The sequence below is a fragment of the Centruroides vittatus genome, unplaced genomic scaffold (genome assembly GCF_030686945.1).
Source record: "Centruroides vittatus isolate TY-2023 unplaced genomic scaffold, ASM3068694v2 contig_19, whole genome shotgun sequence".
NCBI classification, from domain to species: domain Eukaryota; kingdom Metazoa; phylum Arthropoda; class Arachnida; order Scorpiones; family Buthidae; genus Centruroides; species Centruroides vittatus.
Genome location: NW_027121169.1, coordinates 4,748,174 through 4,770,766, shown reverse-complemented (window position 1 = coordinate 4,770,766; position 22,593 = coordinate 4,748,174). Strand labels below are relative to the sequence as shown.

General features: G+C 32.8%; 1 protein-coding gene across 1 annotated transcript in view; it reads right to left on the bottom strand.

Annotated features, from left to right (window-relative positions):
* The window catches only part of LOC136970167 (TATA box-binding protein-like 1), a 36,404-nt gene that overhangs the window by 521 nt on the left and 13,290 nt on the right, over positions 1 to 22,593 (bottom strand). Inside the window, exons 2-4 of the mRNA XM_067264578.1 lie at positions 22,066 to 22,148; positions 14,861 to 15,028; positions 2,832 to 2,926 (exon numbers count right to left, since the gene is read on the bottom strand). Of these exons, the coding sequence (XP_067120679.1) occupies positions 2,832 to 2,926; positions 14,861 to 15,028; positions 22,066 to 22,148 (346 nt within the window). The remainder of the gene's footprint in view (positions 1 to 2,831; positions 2,927 to 14,860; positions 15,029 to 22,065; positions 22,149 to 22,593) is intronic.

The window sequence follows — 22,593 nt, the reverse complement described above, 5'->3', positions numbered from 1 at the left end:
CCATAAATTTAAGATCAAACTGTATTTATATTTAGACAATAAGAAAATATAAAAGATTACATAATGACTTTAATAACAAACTTGTAAAGAAAGTCCATTATTATTTCAAAACTTTCCACCACTACTTAACAGTAGACCACCCTGTAGTAGTGAATAGACCACTTTTAAATTTCAGTATTTTGGTAGTATCATTGAGATTTTGTGATTTTTTTAATCATTTTAGGGAAGTTATTTTTGACTAGAAATCAATGTTTTCCAAGATAGTTTTTAAAATAATACCAATTTTACCATTGAAGCCCAGTGGCAGTCAATTGACCATATGTTTTACAATGTATTTTTGTATACTTTAAATGATATAAGTGGTAAATTAGTAACTTGTAACCCAAAAGGGTGTAGTATGTACAATAATTGCAAGTCTAGATGTGGCAGCTGTGCCTTCTTGAATTGGTGGTGCAGCAAATGTCTTTTTCAGTTTTTCTAGAAGTTTCCTAACCTTTCACTGTCATGTCTGAGTTGCTTTGTTTGCTATTTTATAGATTGTTGCAAGGAAACATTCAGTATTCTTTGCTCAAGCATGATCTTACTGCAGATGAAATTCTGAAAGCTCAGTATGAAGGTAAAGAGTCAGATTCAGAGTAGAGTTTTAAGCCTTAGAATTCTATTTCAACCTCATGCAAAAGTAATTCATCAGAGAGCAATTCTAATGATTTCCCAGAGGTACTACAGAATCACATTAATGTCCATCCAGATAGTAGAAACTAAAAATTTATTTGTTGACAACCCAAATAGCCTACAAAGAAAGATCAATCATCAAAAATTGTATTCTGGAAAAATGAAAGTGAATAAATAGTAACTACTATTTTGACAGACTTTGTTTTCAATTTTAATTTTAAATAAAATTTATAGTTAGGGGCACTTATTTCTATTTGAGTGTTCATGACAAATACCTTTCTCGTTTCATATATACAGATAGTGCGCTTACTCATAGGAGCAGAGATGGTACTCATAGACAAGTTGCTCGTGTCACCACTTCAGGAAGAGGAAAGGGTAATGAAACATGTATATAACACAACTATAAGAAATATATTTCCTCTTTGCACTGATTTATGTCTCTTTGTATCTTATCTTGCTCCAACATTACAGGTGTTCTAGAAAATCGTTTACAAGGAAGACCAGATAATGGTCAGAAATTTGGCTTTAATAAGACACCATGGGTACATATTGCATCGGTAAACAGAGTAGAAAGGAGAAGTCAGCAAAATGTTCTTTGAGAGAATGCTAGTCCTAGAGCACATGCAAAGTATTACAGGAAAAAAGAGTTCCCAGCCAGTGTACTTTGTCTGTGCATTAGTGACCTTATTTTGAATATGATAAAGAAATATACTGAAACAGAAATCAGCATTGTGTGCAATGATTACCCTTGCATTCTGACAGAATTGAGAGCCATTTACTCAAAAATTTATCCACTTTATCACATTCTTAGATTTTCCCACTTGATAAACAATCTCTACGTAATATTTTAGCTATAAAATAGACCAAAAATTGATGTTTTGTGTGGGAAAGAGAAGTAGAACTTCCCTTATAACGTTCTTATCACACTTATCTGACAAACATCTGACTCTTGTGTCAGATATGTGTCCAGTCAGACAATCAGGATCCTACAATCCGATTGGTGGAAATTTTAAATAAAAAGGAAAAATTCATGAGTTCGGGGCAGTCCACAAGAATAAGACCCTGCCACTCTAATATTATAACAAAGATAGTCCTGTTCCAACTCTCCAGCATTCATCTCACCTTCTGCAAGTTTGATTGACAGAGGTATTATCATTATTTTGTCCTATTGTAAACTCACTCTCTTGCATTTAGAGATGTATTTTATATAGGCTCAATTTACTCTAGGTTATATTATGTAACTCAATTTATGTATCTTTTTTGTTTTATTTTACTCATTAAATCCTTTCTATTATTGTTAACCTGTTTGATCCTCTGTGAGTACGGACATTCAAACTGCTATGATTATGATCAGAACTTACCCACAACCTCCCCACTCGAATAATAGCCTTCCTAAATGCCATCCAACAGACAAAGTGAGTGAAACTAACTGTTCTGATGATCAAAGGGGTTATGAGGTATTACGCCCACATTCTCAATTCATGGAATTCGAGCTTAAAAAAGTTTGAAGCCTAATAAAGGCTTCCAACTTCCAAAGGCTCCCTAATGTCAAATTGAAGAAATTGATGATTTCTAAAATCTATTTTTTGCTATTGTTTCAGTGGAAAAGGAAGGATCCCACTCCCTATTCCAGAAATCTCTCAAAGATAATCTTGCACAAAGTACTCCTCAAGTATAAAATACAACTAATTGCTATATTTTGTGTGTGCACAAAAATTTTCAAGAAAATTTTGAGTCCTGAAAATAGCTTTCTGGAAAGTAGTGATGGAGAATTTCTAGCAAATGAAATAATCAATCATACCCATAATAATTTGATCTTCACTACCTCTGCTAATTTACTTATTTTGTATTTATCTTTTGCTATTTACATTACTTTTAAATCAATTACAACCATTCACCACTAATGTTGTAGTAATTTCAAGACACAAATATGAAAAGATTCATTAGAAGTACTGTCTTAAACACCAGAATGAAATATGCCATTGTTTTATCAATATAACTTCATTGAACAACAATGAAAATGTAATTTTTACATTTTCTAATAAAATTGATATTTTTAAAAATTTATCTACCCTATAAAATATTTCTCTTCTGAAATTTACAATAATAATAGTTTTCAAAGAGTTTAATATATTCAATGAATAAATCATATACATTACCCGTAACAGTTATACTACCAGTTGAAAATATCTTCATCGTCGCTCTTAGATCTTTAATTTTATATGTAACAGCGGGATGAAGTTCGGGTTCATAACTGTAATTAAGAACAGAATTTTACAATTAAAATTTGGTTATATTTGGTTTATCTACAAGGGTAATCCCAAAAGTAAGGTCTCCTAATTTTTTAAATACAAAAAAACGTTATACAAAAATAAAGTTCATATCATTTTAAAGCTTAAACATTTACCTATTTTTCTACGTAATCGCCATTTCGGTCGATGCATTTTTGTATGTGCTGTGGCAATTTTTGTATGTCCATGTCATACCAGCTTGCCTCCATGTCACGTTAAACTGATTGAAATTCATTGCCAATTGATGGAAGTGTGTGGCGAGTCATGCATAGATGTCAAAAACATCTTCAAGTGGTATAGAGAGTTTGCAGCTGATTGTACTGAAATTCATGACAAAGAAAGAAGCAGGAGGCCGTCAATTTCTGATGAGACAGTTGCAAAGGTTGAGCAAACCAAGCATGAAGATCAGTGAATCACTCTAGATGATCTCATGATCTCTGCATTTTGGTTATTGGGCTTTCCCTAAGCACAATTCATAGGATTTTAACAGAAAAGTTGCAATATCGGAAGGTGTGCGCAAGATGGGACCCGCGACATAGCGGCAAGATATGTCATGGGAATACAAAAACTGCTACAGTGCCTACAAAAATGCATCGATTGACATGGTTATTAGTAAAAAAATAGATAAATGTTCAAGCTTTAAAATGATATGAACTTTATTTTTGTATAAATGTTTCTTTGTATTTAAAAAAATAGGAGACCTTACTTTTGGGATTACCCTCGTATTTAATTTATAAGATGCCATTAGCAAAGTAGTAACTTTTTAATATATTTGGTTGTTCAGAAAGTAATTTCGTTTTTTTACCACCAGAGGGATTAGTTCTTTTTTCACCAATCATTTTCATTCTAAACCGTACTGTCATTATATATTTTGACAGCTAACAATTTAAGGCTTATTTGTAAAACATTTTATTTGGTTTTGTGCAATTATTTTTTTTTTTGGTGTCCCATCAAATATGGAAGAGCGAAAGTAGCATTTTCTGCATATTTTGCTTTATTATTGCTGAAAAGGTAAGAATGCTGTTCAAACAAGAAAAACATTGTGTGGCATGTATGGAAAAGATGTGTTGACAGAACAACAGTGCCAAAACTGGTTTGCAAAATTTCGTTCTGGCAATTTCGATAAAGATGATGCACCATGTCCTGGAAGGCCAGTTAAAGCAGATGAAGACAAAGGCATTGATTAAAGCAAACCACCAAATAACAACATGAGAAATTGCCAAGAGATTAAATTCGTCCAATTCAACCATTTATGAACACTTGAAATGACTTGGTTTTGTTTCAAAGCTCAATATATGGGTTCCACATGTTCTTAAATAAAGAGATTTGCTCTGTAACATTAACATCTGTGATTTGCTTCTCAAACATCAAGAAAATGATCTATTTTTGAAGTGAATCATAACTGGTGATGAGAAATGGATTGTATAGAACAGCAGTTCCCAACCTTTTTTCATTAGTGTACCCCCATGGCATTTCCAACTTCCCAATGAGCAATGCATGCGCAAATCTCGCACTGCCTGTTTGTAGATAGTGTCGCCATTTTGAATTTTATTTTAACTCAGTTCTCAGTCCCCTGAGTACCTAGAAGTCTGGTTTTTTTTTTGTGTGTGCATGATTTGGGCACCTAATACTTTGTGCTAAATTGAAACTTCTGACATGTACTCCTTCATACCTCTAAGCTGGTGACACAGCAGGCAGTATGATTTTATAAACAAGACATAATCTTGTCAATAAAAAATTAATAAAAATACTGAATAAATAATGAAAAAAATTACTGCTTGTAGAGAAAATCTGGAAAAACTAGCTATGTCCTTTCCTTCCTATCAATAAAAATACTTTTTACAAACAACAAGTGGGAATATTGTTGAGAGATTAATAATAATAATTCAGACACCTCTATACCTCTGAGAAATTATTAATTTAATTATGGCAAACGTTTTTCCACCTGTTCCACAGGTCATCTTCAAGCAATTTCTTACTTCTGGAATGTTATCTCGTGCAGGTTCGAATATATATGAGCACGATATTTCAAAATTTTTTAAAAAACCGTTGGAACATTCCATGTAAAATTTAAAATATAAACAATAATAAAAACATTAATAAAATTGATTCAATAAACATATTGATCCGCTAAATAATAATTTAAGGGACGTAAACTAACATAATATATAACTATATTTTTATAGGGGATGAGGATATGCTATATGCTTGATTAAATGGGGTGTTTGTCAATCATGAATTTCCACGCAGTTGGCAAATTCGTTGCGTCTTTATAGTTCAAACATCTACCTGTTGTCCCTGATTTGTATATTTCAAATTTTTCCATGGTTAATGCTAACGATGGTGAGCGTACTTGTTGGATAACTTTGGCTTCATTCCAATTAATTACTGATCCCTCAGTTTGTGCCATTTTTGATAAGGTGGTAGTGCAGTGCCCTTTACTGATGTCATACATATGTTCTTTTAGTCTTTTGTTTAAGCCTCTGTTAGTGACTCCTATGTATTCTTTATTCAGGTCCAATTGATCATTTTCGTATGGGATTTTATAGACCCCAGAGCATTCATCCGCTTTTGTGCTATCTTTGTCGTTCCTGAGGACACTGTAGATGGTGGGTGCGCGCTTATAAATCAGCTTTGCATTCTTACATTTGGCTATTTCCTTCATTATCGTGGACAATCCTTCTCTGTACGTGAATTTAGTTATTTCCCCGTTTGCATTCCCTTTCGGTTTCTTTTTATTAGGTGTTATGTAAGAGTTTATTAGGTTTTCGACTATTGATTTTTTAAATCCTAGGGTTTTTGCAATGGTTCTAATTCTATTCAACTCTTGTATTCTGTCATACACGTTGGAGCAATAGGCAAATGCTCTTCTAATAATGGCCCTAAACGCCGATAGTTTGTAAGTGGGCGGATCGTTTGATGTGGAGGGAATGTATAGTGGGTCATGCGTGGGTTTGATATATACTTTCGTAGATAAGGAACCTTCTTTAAATGTAACACTGATATCCAAAAAATGTACTTCTGTTGTGCTGAGCTGTTCCAGTTTTAGCATCAGGCCATGGTTATTCGAATTCATCGCATTCAAAAAATGTTGTATCTTTTCGTCTTTTTTCCATACAATTAGTATGTCGTCGACGTATCGTTTGTATAAAACGATATCATCTTTAAATGTTCTAATAGTAGTTTGCTCCAACTTACGTATCACCAATTCACACAGTAGCCCAGACATTGGGCTGCCCATGGGCACACCTTTCTTTTGCTTATAAATCTTGCCATCGAAAGCGAACACTGAATGGTAACATATTAGGTCAGCCAGTAGTTTCATGTCTTCGGGGTAGGCTGTTACCCTTGGGTCTAACGTGCTGAGGGTGTCCACCAAAGCTTGAAAACATGCATCCAGTTTAATTGATGGATATAGATTTTCGAAATCCATAACTGAAGCAATTTCTTCTTCTACTAAAGATATGTTTTGGAGATCGTTAACCACGTTCAACGGGTTCTTTGTGACATATTGGTTATTCTCAATGTGCTCGGACAAATATCTATGTAGGTTCTTTTCTAGTTTGTAAGTTGGTCCTTTGTGCTTTTCAACCACTGGTCTAATCTGCTTTTTATCTTTATGCGTTTTAGCGAATCCGAAGAGTCTCGGTACACTTGGGCCTGTTACACTTGTTCCTTTGAGAAATGGAAGTATTTTGGTGATTGGTGATTTCTGTAATTTTTTGACCTTCCTGTCTAGGTTATCAATTATATTATGATCCACCCTTTCGCATTCTGTATTTCTTATATATTCTTCCAGTGTGTTGACATAATGTCGCTTATCCATTATTACTAAATGTTTGCTTTTGTCTGCTCGTGTCAATATTAAGTTGTTGTCGGCCAACCACCGTTTCGTGCGCTTAATTTGTTTCACCTCTGTTTGCCTTGGTCTTTGGTTCATGCTCTTAAGGGTTGTTTTCCAACGAAAATAGTCTTTGTTCCCTTCTTCCATGCCTCTGATTCCTCTTTCAATTTCTGCCATGGTGTTTTTCCAGTCTTTGGTATTGTCCAGGGCATAGTTGGGGCCTTTTTCTAGTACGCTTTTAACATCCGGTGGAATCGATATCTGGTGCCATAATATATACGGAACTGGCTTTTCCTTTGTAATCTTCTTTATTTGCTTGGCACATAACCAACTAAATTTTTTCTTATACTTCATTCTTAATTTATGTTGTAGTTTGTCCGTTAATTTGGTAACACCCGCGTTGATATCCACAAGCACACTGCGGTCCTGTACATTTATTTGATTCTCTAGTTGAATAATTTTATTTAGAGTTTTATACCTTATATTCTTGGTGTGTCTGACTGACCTATTTAAGCAAATCTCTTGTATTCTTCTTCTTACTGATTTGCATTCTTCTGGCAGTTTGATCCGAAATATTGACATCGGGTACACCCCATTTAATTTGCATTCCTTCAGGAATTCCAACTTGGTATCCATTCTTATCATTTTAACTGCTATCTTCCTGTAGCTCCTATACAATGCGGCCGGTGATGCCATTTCTATACTCGAATAAAATGCTCAGAGTTTTAAAACAATACTATTCAGACACCTTATACCTCTGAGAAATTATTAATTTAATTATGCAAACGTTTTCCACCTGTTCCACAGGTCATCTTCAAGCAATTTCTTACTTCTGGAATGTTATCTCGTGCAGGTTCGAATATATATGAGCACGATATTTCAAAATTTTTTAAAAAACCGTTGGAACATTCCATGTAAAATTTAAAATATAAACAATAATAAAAACATTAATAAAATTGATTCAATAAACATATTGATCCGCTAAATAATAATTTAAGGGACGTAAACTAACATAATATATAACTATATTTTTATAGGGGATGAGGATATGCTATATGCTTGATTAAATGGGGTGTTTGTCAATCATGAATTTCCACGCAGTTGGCAAATTCGTTGCGTCTTTATAGTTCAAACATCTACCTGTTGTCCCTGATTTGTATATTTCAAATTTTTCCATGGTTAATGCTAACGATGGTGAGCGTACTTGTTGGATAACTTTGGCTTCATTCCAATTAATTACTGATCCCTCAGTTTGTGCCATTTTTGATAAGGTGGTAGTGCAGTGCCCTTTACTGATGTCATACATATGTTCTTTTAGTCTTTTGTTTAAGCCTCTGTTAGTGACTCCTATGTATTCTTTATTCAGGTCCAATTGATCATTTTCGTATGGGATTTTATAGACCCCAGAGCATTCATCCGCTTTTGTGCTATCTTTGTCGTTCCTGAGGACACTGTAGATGGTGGGTGCGCGCTTATAAATCAGCTTTGCATTCTTACATTTGGCTATTTCCTTCATTATCGTGGACAATCCTTCTCTGTACGTGAATTTAGTTATTTCCCCGTTTGCATTCCCTTTCGGTTTCTTTTTATTAGGTGTTATGTAAGAGTTTATTAGGTTTTCGACTATTGATTTTTTAAATCCTAGGGTTTTTGCAATGGTTCTAATTCTATTCAACTCTTGTATTCTGTCATACACGTTGGAGCAATAGGCAAATGCTCTTCTAATAATGGCCCTAAACGCCGATAGTTTGTAAGTGGGCGGATCGTTTGATGTGGAGGGAATGTATAGTGGGTCATGCGTGGGTTTGATATATACTTTCGTAAATAAGGAACCTTCTTTAAATGTAACACTGATATCCAAAAAATGTACTTCTGTTGTGCTGAGCTGTTCCAGTTTTAGCATCAGGCCATGGTTATTCGAATTCATCGCATTCAAAAAATGTTGTATCTTTTCGTCTTTTTTCCATACAATTAGTATGTCGTCGACGTATCGTTTGTATAAAACGATATCATCTTTAAATGTTCTAATAGTAGTTTGCTCCAACTTACGTATCACCAATTCACACAGTAGCCCAGACATTGGGCTGCCCATGGGCACACCTTTCTTTTGCTTATAAATCTTGCCATCGAAAGCGAACACTGAATGGTAACATATTAGGTCAGCCAGTAGTTTCATGTCTTCGGGGTAGGCTGTTACCCTTGGGTCTAACGTGCTGAGGGTGTCCACCAAAGCTTGAAAACATGCATCCAGTTTAATTGATGGATATAGATTTTCGAAATCCATAACTGAAGCAATTTCTTCTTCTACTAAAGATATGTTTTGGAGATCGTTAACCACGTTCAACGGGTTCTTTGTGACATATTGGTTATTCTCAATGTGCTCGGACAAATATCTATGTAGGTTCTTTTCTAGTTTGTAAGTTGGTCCTTTGTGCTTTTCAACCACTGGTCTAATCTGCTTTTTATCTTTATGCGTTTTAGCGAATCCGAAGAGTCTCGGTACACTTGGGCCTGTTACACTTGTTCCTTTGAGAAATGGAAGTATTTTGGTGATTGGTGATTTCTGTAATTTTTTGACCTTCCTGTCTAGGTTATCAATTATATTATGATCCACCCTTTCGCATTCTGTATTTCTTATATATTCTTCCAGTGTGTTGACATAATGTCGCTTATCCATTATTACTAAATGTTTGCTTTTGTCTGCTCGTGTCAATATTAAGTTGTTGTCGGCCAACCACCGTTTCGTGCGCTTAATTTGTTTCACCTCTGTTTGCCTTGGTCTTTGGTTCATGCTCTTAAGGGTTGTTTTCCAACGAAAATAGTCTTTGTTCCCTTCTTCCATGCCTCTGATTCCTCTTTCAATTTCTGCCATGGTGTTTTTCCAGTCTTTGGTATTGTCCAGGGCATAGTTGGGGCCTTTTTCTAGTACGCTTTTAACATCCGGTGGAATCGATATCTGGTGCCATAATATATACGGAACTGGCTTTTCCTTTGTAATCTTCTTTATTTGCTTGGCACATAACCAACTAAATTTTTTCTTATACTTCATTCTTAATTTATGTTGTAGTTTGTCCGTTAATTTGGTAACACCCGCGTTGATATCCACAAGCACACTGCGGTCCTGTACATTTATTTGATTCTCTAGTTGAATAATTTTATTTAGAGTTTTATACCTTATATTCTTGGTGTGTCTGACTGACCTATTTAAGCAAATCTCTTGTATTCTTCTTCTTACTGATTTGCATTCTTCTGGCAGTTTGATCCGAAATATTGACATCGGGTACACCCCATTTAATTTGCATTCCTTCAGGAATTCCAACTTGGTATCCATTCTTATCATTTTAACTGCTATCTTCCTGTAGCTCCTATACAATGCGGCCGGTGATGCCATTTCTATACTCGAATAAAATGCTCAGAGTTTTAAAACAATACTCTGAGCATTTTATTCGAGTATAGAAATGGCATCACCGGCCGCATTGTATAGGAGCTACAGGAAGATAGCAGTTAAAATGATAAGAATGGATACCAAGTTGGAATTCCTGAAGGAATGCAAATTAAATGGGGTGTACCCGATGTCAATATTTCGGATCAAACTGCCAGAAGAATGCAAATCAGTAAGAAGAAGAATACAAGAGATTTGCTTAAATAGGTCAGTCAGACACACCAAGAATATAAGGTATAAAACTCTAAATAAAATTATTCAACTAGAGAATCAAATAAATGTACAGGACCGCAGTGTGCTTGTGGATATCAACGCGGGTGTTACCAAATTAACGGACAAACTACAACATAAATTAAGAATGAAGTATAAGAAAAAATTTAGTTGGTTATGTGCCAAGCAAATAAAGAAGATTACAAAGGAAAAGCCAGTTCCGTATATATTATGGCACCAGATATCGATTCCACCGGATGTTAAAAGCGTACTAGAAAAAGGCCCCAACTATGCCCTGGACAATACCAAAGACTGGAAAAACACCATGGCAGAAATTGAAAGAGGAATCAGAGGCATGGAAGAAGGGAACAAAGACTATTTTCGTTGGAAAACAACCCTTAAGAGCATGAACCAAAGACCAAGGCAAACAGAGGTGAAACAAATTAAGCGCACGAAACGGTGGTTGGCCGACAACAACTTAATATTGACACGAGCAGACAAAAGCAAACATTTAGTAATAATGGATAAGCGACATTATGTCAACACACTGGAAGAATATATAAGAAATACAGAATGCGAAAGGGTGGATCATAATATAATTGATAACCTAGACAGGAAGGTCAAAAAATTACAGAAATCACCAATCACCAAAATACTTCCATTTCTCAAAGGAACAAGTGTAACAGGCCCAAGTGTACCGAGACTCTTCGGATTCGCTAAAACGCATAAAGATAAAAAGCAGATTAGACCAGTGGTTGAAAAGCACAAAGGACCAACTTACAAACTAGAAAAGAACCTACATAGATATTTGTCCGAGCACATTGAGAATAACCAATATGTCACAAAGAACCCGTTGAACGTGGTTAACGATCTCCAAAACATATCTTTAGTAGAAGAAGAAATTGCTTCAGTTATGGATTTCGAAAATCTATATCCATCAATTAAACTGGATGCATGTTTTCAAGCTTTGGTGGACACCCTCAGCACGTTAGACCCAAGGGTAACAGCCTACCCCGAAGACATGAAACTACTGGCTGACCTAATATGTTACCATTCAGTGTTCGCTTTCGATGGCAAGATTTATAAGCAAAAGAAAGGTGTGCCCATGGGCAGCCCAATGTCTGGGCTACTGTGTGAATTGGTGATACGTAAGTTGGAGCAAACTACTATTAGAACATTTAAAGATGATATCGTTTTATACAAACGATACGTCGACGACATACTAATTGTATGGAAAAAAGACGAAAAGATACAACATTTTTTGAATGCGATGAATTCGAATAACCATGGCCTGATGCTAAAACTGGAACAGCTCAGCACAACAGAAGTACATTTTTTGGATATCAGTGTTACATTTAAAGAAGGTTCCTTATTTACGAAAGTATATATCAAACCCACGCATGACCCACTATACATTCCCTCCACATCAAACGATCCGCCCACTTACAAACTATCGGCGTTTAGGGCCATTATTAGAAGAGCATTTGCCTATTGCTCCAACGTGTATGACAGAATACAAGAGTTGAATAGAATTAGAACCATTGCAAAAACCCTAGGATTTAAAAAATCAATAGTCGAAAACCTAATAAACTCTTACATAACACCTAATAAAAAGAAACCGAAAGGGAATGCAAACGGGGAAATAACTAAATTCACGTACAGAGAAGGATTGTCCACGATAATGAAGGAAATAGCCAAATGTAAGAATGCAAAGCTGATTTATAAGCGCGCACCCACCATCTACAGTGTCCTCAGGAACGACAAAGATAGCACAAAAGCGGATGAATGCTCTGGGGTCTATAAAATCCCATACGAAAATGATCAATTGGACCTGAATAAAGAATACATAGGAGTCACTAACAGAGGCTTAAACAAAAGACTAAAAGAACATATGTATGACATCAGTAAAGGGCACTGCACTACCACCTTATCAAAAATGGCACAAACTGAGGGATCAGTAATTAATTGGAATGAAGCCAAAGTTATCCAACAAGTACGCTCACCATCGTTAGCATTAACCATGGAAAAATTTGAAATATACAAATCAGGGACAACAGGTAGATGTTTGAACTATAAAGACGCAACGAATTTGCCAACTGCGTGGAAATTCATGATTGACAAACACCCCATTTAATCAAGCATATAGCATATCCTCATCCCCTATAAAAATATAGTTATATATTATGTTAGTTTACGTCCCTTAAATTATTATTTAGCGGATCAATATGTTTATTGAATCAATTTTATTAATGTTTTTATTATTGTTTATATTTTAAATTTTACATGGAATGTTCCAACGGTTTTTTAAAAAATTTTGAAATATCGTGCTCATATATATTCGAACCTGCACGAGATAACATTCCAGAAGTAAGAAATTGCTTGAGGATGACCTGTGGAACAGGTGGAAAACAAGATTACTGCTAGTAGAGAAAATCTGGAAAAACTAGCTATGTCCTTTCCTTCCTATCAATAAAAATACTTTTTACAAACAACAAGTGGGAATATTGTTGAGAGATAATAATAATAATGGTAACACACCCACCCTCAAAAGTCCGTAACATAATCACTAATCACACATAATGGTATCCCCACTACCATTGACCAACTGCACAACATTTATTGATCTGTTGCATTGTACAATCAGCATAAGTTTTTATTTCTATTTTCGCATTTTGAAATGTATAATAAAGTTTGTGATTGTTGCAATGAGATATTTTTTTTAAAATAATTTTTTAATACTATTAATTTGTGGTACATAACATATTATTTTTTCTGTACCCCTAAACAACCTACCGCATATCCGGGTTGGGAATCGCTGGTATAGAACAATGTCAAATGCAAGCAATCATGGAGTAGAAAAGATGAGCAGCTCAAAGCATTTCAAAAGCTGATATTCATCAAAAACAAAAAGTGATGCTCTGTTTGGTGGGATTTTAAGGAAATTGTTTCTTATTTTGAGTTTCTACCAAACAATTTCACAATTGATTTGAAAGTGTACTGCTGTCAACTGGATAAATTGAGTGATATCATCAAACAAAAAACAATTGATCTACAGAAAATGTATAGTGTTTCACATGATAATGCCAGACCTCACACAAGTTTGGTAACTTGTCAGAAGCTGTTACAGCTGGGATGGGATGTGCTACCACACCTACCACATTCACCAGATCTGGCACCCTCGCATTACTACTTATTCCAGTCTTTACAAAATTTTTTAAACGGTACAACATTTGCTTCAAATGCTTACAAAAAAACTGATCCAAATGATTTTTGACAAAGATCAGAAATTTTATGAGTGTGGAATCATGCTACTACCAGAAAGATGGCAAAAGGTATTGGATCAAAATGGTCAATATATAATTCAATAAAATATTTATATATTATAAGAAAGTTGTTTATTTCCATGAAAAAAAAAATGAAATTACTTTCCAAACAATCCAATAACATAAAATAATTACTTAAATAACATTAATAAAACTATTTCTTGTTAAATGTTTTTATGTTTCTAAAATTATTAAATATTTATATCATTTTTAATTACAATACTTTATTAAAATTCACAGTTGGTTTTAATAAAGTATATAATAAAGTGTTAAAAGCACAGTTGCATTAAAAAATGCTTTCCTCTCTTTGTTACTTCAAAAATAAACAAACAATTATTTTTCTAAATAATAATTGTTATGAAAATGACAAAGAAAATTCATTCATTAACTTATTCCTTGATAAATGAAAACAGTTTCCCATCTTATGTATGCAACGACATAATCAGTCTTGAAATTTTTATGTTAAATTATTTATTTTTTCTTTGACAGGATCTCAGTGCATCGTACACCATCAAGTAAGCATTATGCAATCATCTCAAAAGTCAAAATTTAATTATTAATAAAATCATCATATATCAAAACAGAGACTTTCTCAAACTGCCTTGCAGTAAATAAAATTTGTGCAGAGAAAGAAAGCATAAAGATAATTTCTAGCTATTATGTATGAGAATGTGGTCATTCCAAGTGACATTGTACTCTTCATACAAGTGATTACATAGAAATAAACTTTTTTTTATAAGACTGTGTACTTTATATTGTATACTGGCTTCAAAGTGTGGTACCAATGGATATAAGGAAATTACGTCTATTTTATACAGCCAGTTTATATTGCATAGTATTAATACTATGATATAACAATATTGTCAAAAAGATAAAATGCGAATACAGATTTTTAATAAAGGACGAGAATACTGGAATACAACACAATTATCTGTAATATACAATGTCATACAATAAAGCCATATCAACTGAATTATCATGAACTATATAAAACTTTAAAAATAGTAATAAAATAATTTATAAGCTCCACAGTAATATAACAAAACTAATAATAAATATATAAAAAGATAAAACATACCTAGCAATTCCTTGATATTTTTTAGCAAATTGAACAATTTTAATAGCAAAAGGCATTGTACAAGTGCCCAAAACATTTACTACTCTAAAATTAGCAAATTTTACTCTAAATCCTAATTTTTGTAAGAGTCTTGCAAATCTTCTTCCAGCTTTTCTTGCCATCTCATTGCTGAAAAATAAATAAATAAATAAAGAACAATAATAATACCATGATTATACTTAGAAAAAAAAAAATTATTATTCATTAAAATTATCAACAAAGACAACAAAAATAAAATGTTTTTAATGTACTGTACTTTTCCAACTCCTAAATGATCTTTACTCAGATAAAGGAATAATTAATGATAATATGAACCACCACAAAACTATTACTGCATTACTGTTATATTAATTTAAAACAAAAAACGATTAATTTTCTGACTCATGATTGATTTTTAACATTACATTGCATTTATGGTATTAGAAATGGCTATTGGTAATCTGACAAAGAGGTTTACCATTATAAACTACTTATGCTGTAAAAAACTGTTGCTAAGTAAATAGGGAAAATAAAGAAGCAAATAAATTTATTTAGATAAAATTTATTAAATTAATATAAGCCAAATGTCTCAGTATACAACATTAGTACTTTAATGAATTAAAAACAGATTTTTGCCTTAGTGTATTCTGTACAGATAGGTACAGTACATATATACATTTGATTCTGCCCCTGATTAATTTTAAGCAAGACTAATACAGTAGAGCATCGATTATCCGACCCGATTAACCAACTGCGTTCTAGTCGGCAAATTCAAATGTCCGCTAGTGATGTGGCGCTACAATATTTGGTTATGTCTTAGCTACTTTAATATTATTTTTGTTAAATTTTTGCATGTTTTAGATGGCAGCACTGGCTCGACCATGAAAGGGAGGCTAGTATTTAAACCAGGCCTAATACACTATACTAATAATGTATTTTTTCATACTTTTCGGTTATCCGACCAACCCCAGTCCCCAATTAATTCGGATGATCGATGCTCTATTGTACCTAATAAGTAGTGTTCACTTGAGATAACTCCCATTTTTACAATTTTTGTGTTGTTTTAGAGGTCAGATGATGATATAATAGGTAATATAATTTCAGCTGTGGAGGATGCTACTAGTTGCAGAGATGAAAATTATAAGAATCTGCAAGTTATTGCAAGTTGTAAAACATTAATGTAAAATAATACAGAATAATATTAATAATAAAAGATCATTTTTGGTCAGAAGAAACAAGCATCAAATACTGATTTTTTTTTCTTTTTTTCAATCAGTGCATTTGTTGTTTTCATTGAAAATATCACTCATCAACAGTGTTAAAGTTCTGAAATTAGTGAATCAGAAGCTGGAATCTGGGATTACAACAACATTTACCTTAAAATAACTTTGAAGGCTATTTATCTGACTCTCTTGTATAAATATTTAACCTTTCAACCATGGGATAGTCAGGTATGGTGCTACTTCAAGGTAGTGGAGAATAAACATGGGAAATTTTTAAAGTATTTTTTGACACTTTTTTTCTCATTACTGTTTCAAAAAAAGATTTTGTAAACAGTTATATCTAGTAAAGAAAACTCTTCTTTTATTGTTACATAATTCATTTTTTATGTGAATTTTTTTTTGCAGTAGTTTTTGGCGATACTCCCAAAAGAATTTAATGTATATATATGTTACCGGCAAAACCCGATTTTACGCCAAACTAGTTTTGCCTAGGCCAAACTAGTTTGGTGTAAGCGTGTCAGGCCAAACTAGTTTAGAATTATTATTCAAGTATATTAATGGTTAAATATAATTAATGGTTAATTTAAGTTCATCATAAAACACAAATAAGTTCATTTTTAATTTTAGTTTGATTTTAAAAGTTATTTTTATTATTTTGTTTGAATTTTTGAAAATATTTTCAAAAGTTAATTACCTTTAAAAGTGCATGGCTTAATAAAAAAATACAAATTGATAAGTACTGATTAGCTTATTTTTATTTTATAGTTTTGTACAAGTGGTGTGTCACTTCTAATCAATACCGTTTTTGCTTAATGTTACCCTAGGTATTGAAGATGGCGGCTCATCTCCGATTCTAGTGATCAGAAGACAGGGAACAGTGGGGACGCACGTTCTAACCTAACCTAACCTATTCTAATAATTTGGTTGCTAATAATTATGGTAATTTATTAGAATAGGTTAGGTTAGGTTAGGTTAGAACGGGCGTCCCCACTGTTCCCTGTCTTCTGATTGCTGAAATCAGAGACGAGCCGCCACCTTCGATACCTAGGATAACATCAACACTGTTTTTTATAATTAAGTAGATTATGTTTGAATAAATATTGTTCATCTAATTGATTGCCTTTTAATTTTATTTTAACTATTAATATATTTAACCATTAATATACTTGAATAATAATTCTAAGCTAGTTTGGCCTGACACGCTTGCGCCAAACTAGTTTGGCGCAAGCGTGTCAGGTTCATATGTTACCGGCAAAATCGGGTTTTGCCGGTAACATATACGTCCCTCACCACTGCCACACAATCGCCCTTGACGTATATATACGTCCCTCACTGCTGAATAGTTAAGAATCCATACTCTTTGAATTGTGAAGTGGATACCATCCTTACTCTCAATTATGAACTTAATGATTTTATTGAAATTATGAGGTTTGTAAAGATTACGATGGTGATATTCAGATAAGTAAATGTAGCAAGGAATATAATTTGTAAATGTTAAAAAATGAACATGATGCAAGTTACATTTTACTTGACAAGTTGCATGAAATTGTTCCTTATTAGCATGACTACGAATCCAAGCCTCACCATTCAGAACTATCAATGAAACAAAAGTTTCACAGATTAGTGAAATCAACTATATAACTGTTTGATATGGAAAAAACAGTCAACACAGAGAAAATTACAGACACAAATATGAATCTATTTCACAGTGCATGCTGCACTAATTCAATAACATAATACAGCATCACATGGCTGGATTCAACCATGTGACTCCTTCCATACATCAAGCCCACACATTAAGTCAAATTATGGTAATTTCTATATCCTGTAAGGGCAAACTGGTTTTAACATTTTTATTGTCTTTAGTCCATCTTTGTTTAATTTATCATATTAATTTGCATTTTATGTTTATTTTTGAGAAGTTGAAAAAACTGCATGTATTTAGGTAAGAAATGTCTAAAGAACACCAGTAATACCACCAACATTTCTCAAACTTCACTTTCCAGCAGACCCCTTAATAAAGAAAACTTTTAGGCAGACTCCTAGGGTAGAATTAATATTAAAAATAATCATTTTTAAAAGAAAATATTATAATCTTCATTTTAAAAAGTTTAATATAAACAATTGTTTAATGAAAACTTTAGGGAAATTTTTAATTAAGAAAAATATTAGAAAATGTAATTTTTCTATTCCATGATATAATACTGTATATCTTTATTTTTCTGAGAAATCAAAGACACTCTCTTCACTCAAATCCCAGGGGTCCATGGACCACAAGTCAAGAAACTTGGCTGGTACTGCTTATTAATAACAGAAATTTTTGTACCCAGGTACAAAAATTTGTTATCCAGCACTATTATATACATTGGTAATGGGAGCTGTCTTTGCACTGATTATGGTGTATAAACTGCCATTCAGACAGAATGTAACAGACTCCACTCCCTTACCCTTTCCTACCATTTCTTTCCAACATAACTAAATTAATGTTATAATATGCTTTTGTCCACTTTAAAAAAAAAATGGCCAACAAGATGCCCAACTTTCTGGTTAATGTAATAATGTCAATTATAAAATAAAGTTGTCCATATTTATTCTATACATAAATAAATAAAGAAAATAGCTTTTTTTCCTGTACCAAACAAAACTTGCTAATCTGGGACATTATAGCAAAGGAAAATAAAAAAAACAGTTTATTATAAAATCATGTGTAAAAAGGCAAATTAAATCATCATTTGGTGATGATAAATTCAGTTTGGCAAAAGAATTGGCAATAATTAAGAAAATTTCAGTGGAAATACTGAAATACATATGAAATATTTTGTGCGCATAATTTTGATATGACGTTAATGCAACAAAAGTTAATATTCATTTTATTTTTAAAATCTAAAAATAAGTCAACTCAAACACAGAAGCTCTAAATTAGATACAGTTAGATTAATCTGTATGCTGTCAAGAATGTGCTTCTAAATCCCATTTAGGACCAAATATTTTTGTCTCAGTTTATTTGAACAGATATGTGACTTATATTTTAAGCATTGCATATAAATTTTCAACAAAATCTTTTACTTTACTACTCATATATTTAATTAAAAGTTAAAAAACCAAAAAGTGGTTATAATCTATTTTACCTACAAATGTAAAGTATACAGAAATTATAGCTTTTATCAATCGTGACCTTCATACACTTTTATAAATGATGAATATCATTCAAAATATTTTTACTTTTCTTGAAACTAATTCAGATCTCTTTACATTTCTGAGAAAGAGAGAAAAATAACATATCAGATAATATTACTATTTCAGTTTTACTGTACAATAGATTTCAATATATTAGAAATAATTTTTTTTACACATAATTCTATATATATCATCAGCATTCCAAGATATTCAAATGTGAGGAAATTGCACTTCATTTTCTTAAAAAAAAAAAAAAAATGATGAGAAATTCTGGCATTAATATAACAAGAAAACAAAGTTGCAATTCCCTGCACTTGCAGGTGAAAGAAGAAAGATGAGTCCCGAGTTGACACTGGACGATAGTCTACAGAATATGTTCGCGTACTCAAAATTATCATGCCAATGATACAGCAGCAAAACTGAAAGTCAACAAAAGTTAAACCAATCACTTATTACAGCAATGGCAAAACTGTGAACTGCACGACAATTTCAAGGTACTTTGTATTGAATGTTCGGAAAGTATATTTAAAAATAAAAAAATATTTTGATAGATTTCAAAACGTTACATATGTAGTGTGAGAGCACAGTTCTAAAGCTATCATGAAAAGTCTTAAAGATCACTAATTATGAACTTAAGTAGAAAAATCATCAGCAAATAAACAGCAGCTGATTTCCATTAAGAAAAATATTTGTTTCCATTATTAACACATTATTATTTTCATTTATAAAAAGTTTATTCTTGTTTTTCTGATACAGTAGAGCGTCAAAAATCGGAATCAATTGGGGACTGGGGGTGTTCAGATTAGTCATTTGTTCCCATTACCGACTTTGTACGAAAAAATATATTAACCTGTCCGATGTTCAAATTTTTCTCCGTTGCGTATCGCTTTGTGTTGAATTTTTCTCCGTTGCATGTCGCTTCGTGTTGAATTTTCGTCGATTTTAAGCCTAACGAAAATTTTTATAATAATAATCGAGGCTATCGTATCGTTAAAAATTATTTCTGCATTTTGTACAAACAAAATAAATATATTGAAGAATATAAAAAAACATGAAAATTATACTTTAGAAGTAAATCTAGTATCAAAAACATTCGATTCAGCACGACACAGTCTGACAGAAAATCATTCCGATTACCGGCCATTCTGATTACCGGCGTTCCGATTAACGACTCTCTACTGTATATTGGGTTGTTCGGAAAGTTTGTAGCAATTTTTAAGAGAAATAAAAGAAATTGTTTTAAAACTAAAAATATACTTTTATTCCATTATGTATGCGCCATTGTTTTTAATGATGTGTTGCCATCTATAGGACAGCTTCATGATACCCTCTTCGTAGAACTTTCCAGTTTTTCCTGCGATAAACTGATCCATGTGGTTTTTGCAAGTTTCCAAAGTATCAAAGTTTTTATCATGAAGGGAATTTTGTAGAGAACGGAACAAATGGTAGTCTGACAGGGCAAGGTCGGGTGAGTAAGGGGGTGGGGTAAAACATCCCAGCCTGGTTCCAATAATTTTTGGCGTGTTCGTAAAGACGTGTGAGGTCTGGCATTATCTTGGTGAAACACAATGCCTTTTTTTTTCTATTGGCCAGTTCCGGACGTTTTTCTTTAATTGCCATGTTCAGCTTATCCAATTGGGAATAATACTTATCAGAATCATTGGTTGATTCTGTGGAAGCAGCTTGTAGTACAGGATTCATTTCCAATCCTACCAGACAGTGAGCATGACCTTCTTTGGATGAAGACCGGCCTTTGGAGTTTTTAATGGTGATTCATTTTTCTTACCCCATGATCGTTTTCGGCTGATGTTGTTATAAATGATCCACTTTTCATCACCTGTCACTAAACGCTTCAGAAAAGGGTCATTTTCATTTCGTCTTTCAAGAGAATCACAAATGGAGATGCGATCCAGTAAGTTTTTTTCCGTTAAGTCGTGAGGTATCCAAATGTCATAACGATTCACGTATCCGAGCTTCTTTAGATGTTGAAATACAGTACTGTTTGATGACTTCACTATGTCTGCAATCTCTCGAGTTGTGTAATGAGGGTTTTCATCCAATAATGCTTTGATCTGGTCCTCTTCAATAACAGAAGGTCTTCCTGAGCGAGGAGCATCTTCAAGGCTGAAATTACCCGTTTTAAATTTTGCAAACCACTTTCGAACAGTTGATTCTGATACAGCACTCCCACCATAAACATCACATATCTTTTTTGCTGTTTGTACAGCATTTTTGCGTTTACGAAAAAAGAAAAGAAACAAGTGTCGATAATGCACGTTGTTCGCATCCATTTTTGCAATGAGCCAAATTAAACGCTATTTGAATAATCTTAACGGTTTTTTTGTAACGGACGCGTCTCAAGGTCATTTATCGTAATATTCATTGGTTTGTACAATTCTAATCATTTTTGCGTCAATCGGTGTCTCAACTGTCGGCTATCAAAAATCGCTACGAACTTTCCGAACAACCCAATAGATTAAACCATTAAATAAAATAAAATTAGTGATTATTTTTTATTATTTTTTTAATTACTCAAATTAAATATTCAATTCATGATTTCGAGTTACTAATTTTAAATTTGATTTTGACCCACCTTCAGAAAAACCTTCACCATTGCTGACCTATTTTAATTATCAAGGTCAAAAGACATTCAATGTTGCCTTAATTTTACTGCCCTTGTTCATCCATCTACCTTAAGAATGGAAAAAATCTAGAGAGACTAAACTCCAGATGCCCCAACAAGTTGAAATCATAGATCTATGAATATCTTAAAAATATAAAATTTACCTAGTGGCACCCGTGCAAGTAATCTTTCCTGACGACCATATGCTTGCCGTAGTGTAAGGACTTCTCAACTTCATTGTAAGCATCTATTAAAAATTGATATATGTATTAAGTATAAATTCTTTTATATGTTAATAATAAAATAATGTGCATAAAATCAATGTCAATTTATTTTTTTATTAAACTAAAAAGACGTCATTATAAAATTGAAAAAATACAAATATAAATAATTACAATTCAATTCATTGAATGGAAGGTAGTTTTATGCTTTTAAGAAGAAAAATATGAATAAAATTAACTTCTATTATAAAAAACACTGACACTAGTTCAAAATTAAAATTGGGTATGGCACCATCTGTTATGAAGTGTTATTTAAAAAATAACTTTTATATTATCAATTGTTATAAAAAAATGAAATAAGGCTTAATTTTGAGAATAGAAATGAATTTTTTTTTAAATATTGTAAATGCCAATAACAAGTAAAATTTTCATTAATTCCAACTCCACTCAAGATATGACACACATCCTACC